The sequence below is a fragment of the Vidua chalybeata genome, chromosome 19 (assembly GCF_026979565.1).
Source record: "Vidua chalybeata isolate OUT-0048 chromosome 19, bVidCha1 merged haplotype, whole genome shotgun sequence".
Lineage (NCBI taxonomy): Eukaryota > Metazoa > Chordata > Aves > Passeriformes > Viduidae > Vidua > Vidua chalybeata.
In genome coordinates, this window is record NC_071548.1 from 8827488 (window position 1) to 8834018 (window position 6531).

At 48.0% G+C, this 6531-nt stretch overlaps 1 protein-coding gene across 1 annotated transcript in view; it reads left to right on the forward strand.

The window, feature by feature from the left end:
* The window catches only part of LOC128797720 (ATP-binding cassette sub-family A member 9-like), a 31205-nt gene extending 26464 nt beyond the window's left edge, over positions 1 to 4741 (forward strand). Inside the window, exons 33-39 of the mRNA XM_053960518.1 lie at positions 717 to 792; positions 1293 to 1387; positions 2677 to 2796; positions 3808 to 3948; positions 4116 to 4195; positions 4288 to 4343; positions 4469 to 4741. Coding sequence (XP_053816493.1) covers positions 717 to 792; positions 1293 to 1387; positions 2677 to 2796; positions 3808 to 3948; positions 4116 to 4195; positions 4288 to 4343; positions 4469 to 4558 — 658 coding nt within the window. The 3' untranslated portion in view covers positions 4559 to 4741. The remainder of the gene's footprint in view (positions 1 to 716; positions 793 to 1292; positions 1388 to 2676; positions 2797 to 3807; positions 3949 to 4115; positions 4196 to 4287; positions 4344 to 4468) is intronic.
* Positions 4742 to 6531: the final 1790 nt, after the last annotated feature.

A 6531-nucleotide genomic window follows, 5' to 3' on the forward strand; every position in this document is an offset into this window, starting at 1 on the left:
CTTCTGTCTCTTGCACACATCTGCTTGTGTTGCAACTTCTAAACTCCTAGCTACTCTGTTCAACCACACCCTTACATTATAAACCCTTCACCCTCTTACTAATAAAGTTTCTCACTTACTTAAGGCAAATTCTCATCTACAACTATAAAAATACAAGTTTATGATTTTTCTGCTTAATATCTGTGTATTGTATTTTTACATCAATCTAACTTTCTTCTAAGGCTGTAGATCAAATCCCTCAGTGTCTATGGAAGTTTCTGTTTTTCTGATTCCTACACCAGCCCAATCACTCTGTGATTTTATAGGGTGGGGAAACTGGCTCGTGTGGTTAAGAGACAACATCTTTAATGCCTCTCACCTTAGAGAGGTGGCTTCTCCTGATAAGCTCTGCTATTTTATACTGTTCTCAGTCCCTTGCCTATGAAGACTGTAGCCCAAGTTTACCTGAGAAAATTCAGAAAAAAAAAAATCAAACTTGTCTCAGTTCATGGCTAGTTCCATGAGTAACTCACTTCTCCCATTAGCTACACTTCCTGCCTTGAATTTCTGCAAAAATTCTTCCATTTAACATCCAAGTTAGAAGCAGAATCCCCAGGTAACCCAAGGTGATGGATATCAACCCAAACATGCCAGTGTCTGGTTCCTCAGCCCCCCTGACCGCAGAGGTTGCACACCAAGATGGTCATTTGGGGCTTTTCCCTTTCCATTGCCCACAGCATAGGAAGGACCTTGGATCTCCTGAAGCATTTCAAGACCCCAGCAAGAAGTTTATCTGCTGGAGAAGCCAGAAAGGTACGTGTTGGATTTGTCCTCCCTACTTAACCAAACCCTTCTCGCTCCTTCTTGGACGTGGTGCAGAGGAAACCTTCAGCTGAGTGGTTTCCTGGCATCATTCATTTTCATCAATACCTTTTGAATCCATCCTGACAGGATTCCCTCCCTCCTCCTCACCCTCTTTTCCCATTCCTCTGCACTGTGTGTTTAATAAGTGCTAACCACAAATTGGATTTACCATCACCTCTTCACGCCCCACCACCTACATCTGCCAGTAAATGGGATGGAAAACCACTTTCACATCTTGGGCAGGCTCAGGAGGTCTGGAGAAATCTTATTTTGAGAGATTAAAACGTTAACTGAGAACACCTGAAGTGGGATTTTTATTTTTTTTTAATCCCTGTTCCTTTTGTACTTTGCAATCAAGAGCTTCAGCTTTGAAAAATTCACAGGTATTAAGGTGCACCAGTTTTGCAGGTAAATAAAGGAGCCCTGACCTGATGTTGTTCCCATTCCAGCTGTCATTCGCTCTGAGCATCCTGGGAGGCCCAGCGCTGATGCTTTGGGATGAGCCCTCCGTGAGCGTGGACCCCAAAGGACAGCGCCGCATGTGGTGAGCAGCCCTGGCCTGGCAGAAATGGGAATGTGGGACGGGTTTAACAGGATGGGCCTCACCCTCCCCATTGCAGGAACTCTTGGGCAGGCAGAGGTGACAGTGTAGATCTGTCTTTTCCCTTTTTCCTAATGCCCAGGGGATGGGGAGAGCTTGCTGAGCTCCTCACTCAGCTGGCAGCAAGCCCTGTAACATAATGGTCATTAATACACCCAAAAAATGACCCCATAAAGGTCATTAATACACCCCAAAAAATGACCTCATAAAGGTCATTAATACCCCCCAAAGAATGACCCCATAAAGGTCATTAATACACCCCAAAGAATGACCCCATAAAGGTCATTAATACACCCCAAAAAATCTCAGTAGGCACCAGCTGAATCCATGCATTTGGTACAAAAGACACAAATTCCTGTTTTTTTCAGAGCAAGAGAAAAAAATTGTAGGAACTCTTCCCTTTAATCATTCAGGGCTGGTGTTTGCTTTAGCGTTTTATCACCAGTGCAAAATTTGGAGGGATGCTGACACGACAAATTACAGCACAGCAGTGGCATCCAGGTCATCTTTAAACAAGAAAACTGAAATCTTTTAAATAGTTCTCTGCTTTTTAATAACTTTAATAAGTTGTTTCTAGGGAGGGAGACATAGACCAGTGTTGGAGTCCTTTATGCTGAGAATTTTAAACTTTCTGTGTCGAAGGGCACAGATCCGCAAGAAAATACTATATTTGACCTGAGGCCATGGAGAAGGCTTCCAAAATTGATTGATAGCAGTGGGATTATGGGTGTGTGGTTTGATTAGAAGTGTGTGATATCACAGGGTGGAAAACTTGGAGTTTAAGGTTTTAGAATATAGTAATAGATATAGAGCAAGATGGAGGTTTTAGGGTAGAGGCTGCTCCTTCTTCTTCACCTTCTTCTTCCTCCTTCTCCATGGGTTTGGGTGGTACTTTGTAGTTGGACAGAAAAGTCCACATTGCAGACTTCGAGTGATCAGTTATTGGGTTAAAAGTGAAAATAATTTAGGTGTCATTTCTTAATTGGACAGTTTGGCCTTAAAAGACCTTGTATAGAAAGATAGTTAGCCACTTTGTAGCTTGTTAGTAGAACAAGCTGTAGAACTTGTAATATGGATAAGAAATAATAAACATCCAAGCCTGAACACAAAATACCATCTCTAGTGCTTCAATCCCGACCTTGGCAGAGGTAGAAAAAGAAACTGGGAACTGGCAGACCAGGAGATTTTCTGTGGCTGTTCCCAGGAAGTGACTGTGATCCCTCTGTTCCCAGGAAGATGATTGAGGCCTCCATGAAGAGCAAGGAGAGGGCAGCCATCCTCTGCACGCAGTCCCTGGAGGAGGCGGCGGCGATGTGTGACCGCGTGGCCATCCTGGTGTCCGGCCGGCTCCGGTGGGCACCGCGAGCTGGGGGTTTAGTCTGGGGGTTGGGGTTAGTTTGGGGTTAGTTGCGGTTAGTTTGGGCTTAGTTTGGGTTAGTTTGGGGGTAGTTTGGGTTAGTTGGGGTTATTTGGGGTTGTTTGGGGGTAGTTGTGGTTAGTTGGGGTTATTTGGGGTTATTTGGGGTTAGTTTGGGGTTAGTTGCAGTTAGTTTGGGGTTAGTTTGGGGTTAGTTGCAGTTAGTTTGGGGTTAGTTTGGGGTTAGTTTGGGGTTAGTTTGGGGTTAATTGCGGTTAGTTTGGGGTTAGTTTGAGTTAGTTGGGGTTAGTTGTGGTTAGTTGGGGTTAGTTTGGGGTTAGCTTGGGTTAGTTGGGGTTAGTTGTGGTTAGTTGGGGTTAGTTTGGGTTAGTTTGGGGTTAGTTGTGGTTAGTTTGGGCTTAGTTTGGGTTAGTTTGGGGGTAGTTTGGGTTAGTTGGGGTTATTTGGGGTTAGTTGGGGTTAGTTTGGGGTTAGTTGCAGTTAGTTTGGCGTTAGTTTGGGGTTAGTTGCAGTTAGTTTGGGGTTAGTTTGGGGTTAGTTGGGGTTAGTTGTGGTTAGTTGGGGTTAGTTTGGGGTTAGTTTGGGGTTAGTTGCAGTTAGTTTGGGGTTAGTTGGGGTTAGTTTGGGTTAGTTTGGGGTTAGTTTGGGGTTAGTTGCAGTTAGTTTGGGGTTAGTTGGGGTTAGTTGGGGTTAGTTTGGGTTAGTTTGGGTTAGTTGTGGTTAGTTGGGGTTAGTTTGGGGTTAGTTTGGGTTAGTTTTGGATTAGTTTGGGGTTATTTGGGGTTAGTTTGTTTTTTTCCAATTCTTAATCTAATGGCAAATACTGGTTTGGATGCTCCCACGTGTGTAACAATCAGTTTTGTGAGGTAGCACGGTATGAAGAGCTGATGAATAAGAGGACGTACAGCTACTCCTCAGCTCCCCTCAAGCCATTGATTTATTTGCTGGTTATGGTGGTTTCAGCAATGTTTTCTCCCCTCTGCAGGTACATCGGTTCCCTTGAGGATCTCAAAAGTAAGTTTGGCACAAGTTACCACCTAGAACTCAAAATGACAGACACGGGGCAAAGCGATGCTCTCCACACCGAAATCCTGAAACTCTTCCCCCACGCAGCTCGGCAGGAAAGGTCAGTGTCCATGGGCTGCCCACAGCCTGGATTTGGCTTGGGATGCTCTCTTCCTCCTACTGACCTTGCTCAGTGATTTACCTGGAGCACAGTTATCCTACAAACCCTCCCCAAACTGCAATGCTGACTCACAAATGAAAAAATCTTCTTTTTTATTACTTTTTCAGGACTTCTTCCATGCTCACCTACAAGATTCCAGCGGCAGATGCACTACCTCTGTCCAGGTCTTTCTCGCAGCTAGAAGCAGGTAAAAGGAAGCCATCAGTTAAATAAGGAAATCACTTTCAAATGGTTTATGTGGATTTGGTTTTTAAGGATGCTTTCTCCATCCCTCCGCAGCTAAACGGAATTTCAAGCTTGAGGAGTACAGCTTGTCACTGAACACTTTGCACCAGGTAGGCTGATGCAGGAGCTCCAGGCTGGGAACTGCCTGTGAAAAAGGAAGAAATAACCTGTGACCAGCACAAATAGAGCCAGTCCATGGCAATGATGGGGTGCTCTCCACCGTGTCCCATTGCAGGTGTTTGTAGACCTCACCAGGGATGCAGAGGAACACGACCTGGAGGTGGCATCCAACGGGGCTGTGGAGCAGAGACCCCTTCACCCCTGAGTCTTGGAGCCACAGTGGGAAATATTCCATGTATTTCATCAGTGTCACTGGGAGCTGGGATCAGCTGCAGCCCCAGCACTCGGTGACCCACGTCACAGCACGCACAACCCTGCAGGTGTTCTGCCTCACAGAGAAAAAAAAGAGTTATTGTTTTAATAAATAAAGCCTTTATCCTTTGACACATGGATGCCTGACGCTCTCCTGTGCCCCTGCTCAGACTGTCTCATGGAGATTTGAATTCATGAGCCCGGGGCTGTGAGGGAGACTGTGGCTGGGAAAGGGGGCTCAGTCCCTGGGGAGAACCAGGAGCAAACCCCAGGAAGGCTCTGACACCTCGCTCACCCAGGGCAGGAGGACACCAGGTCTCTGCCTTGTCAGCCCTGAGAATCACCCTCTGGCTGGTGGGATGTGGCCAGCAGAGCTGCTGATTCCTGGGAGAGAGGGGCACATTTTGGCTGTATTTTGAGCCAAAAAGCTGCTCTTGCTGTGAGTTCCAGCTCAGGCCAACGTGGCCCATCTCATCCCCTTCACTGAGGCCAGGGACAGAGGAAAGGACTCAGCAGTGGCTGGATAAATGTAGTGAAAACTGGCAGCTCTGATATCGTCATCTATAAAACACAGTTATCAATTAGAGTCAAAATAAGGTGTGCTTTGACCCAAAATAGTGCTGAAGAGGGACAGCAGGCTGAGCCTTGCTTTGGGAAGAGAGGGGGGGGCTCCTCACCAGCACCCACCCCTCTGTGGGTCCCTGGGGGGGAATGAGGCAACTGATGGGGAGCTGGGGGCAAGCACCAGCACCCTGACCCTGTCTGAGCAGATCAGCCTCTCCTCTTGGATTACCTGCCTGCCAGGGCTAGAGTTAAAAAGTAAATTAAAAAAAAAAATAAACTAAATAAAACAGGAACTCCCTGCATTCAGGTGTTTCCCCCTGTGCCCTGTTCCCCTGTCCCCCAGCACCCTCTGGCGAAGGCTGGGGACCCACTGGAGGCCAGGGGCAGTGCCATCCCATGGGATGGACACAGCAGCACGACCCTCACCATGCCCTGAGCTGCCCTGGTTGCTGTGGATGATGCTGGGGGTGCGGGCAGGGGTGGTGCTGGGCTGGGACACAGGCAGGGAGAATTCTGCAGGTGCTTTAGGCAGGCAGGGATGCGTGTCTGGGCACTGCAGGCAGGGATGTGGGCAAGCAGGTACCAGCAGGTGGCTGCCGTGGCTCACGGATGGGCTGCTCCTGCCAGGAGAAGTGCCCAGAGCAGCCACCCACACCCCGGAGTTCTGCTTTCCACGTGGATCTCCCGACATCAGGGCTCTGCCAAGGAGGTGGGCAGGGAGGAGACTGAGATTTCACTGGCTGGCACCTGGCATCTCCCTCTCTTCATGTTAGGCTTGTTGTTTTTCCTTTTGCAAGGAGGGGAGGAGAAGATTTGGGCACCCAGGAGATGTTCTCCTGGGTTTAACTTTTTAAAGATGTTTAACTCCATCCCGTGCCTTGACTTACTGCACCTCTGCTGTCTGCCTCTCTCTGACACGTCTGAATGGGATTTAAATCTTAGGATTTTTTTTTTTTCCACTCCTAAGGAAGGAAGTAAATCCAGCTGCTCCACTTTTCCAAGCCCAGCCTCTGTCCCAGCTGCTCAGGCTCCCTCCCAGCCCTGGTCCCTCAGCCAGGATGAGCCTGGGGATGCTGCTGTGGGCGACCAAGGGGCAGCCACGCTCCAGAGCCTGGGCTGAAACCAAACCCATCCCCTTTAGAAGTGCAGAGTTACTCAGGAGACGTTTATTTCAGCGTTTCCAAGATGTTTTTTAGCTGGAAGAGCTGTTGCTCTCCAGGAGGCAGCACTTCTCTGCTGTTCCTGCTCTGTGGCTGATGCCATGGGAAGAGTTTGCCACCTTTTGTCCTCCCCTGCCTGAGTTGTGACATCGCTGTTGACTTCAGCCCCTCTTGCTGCACTGAGGAACACAGCAGAGTTTGT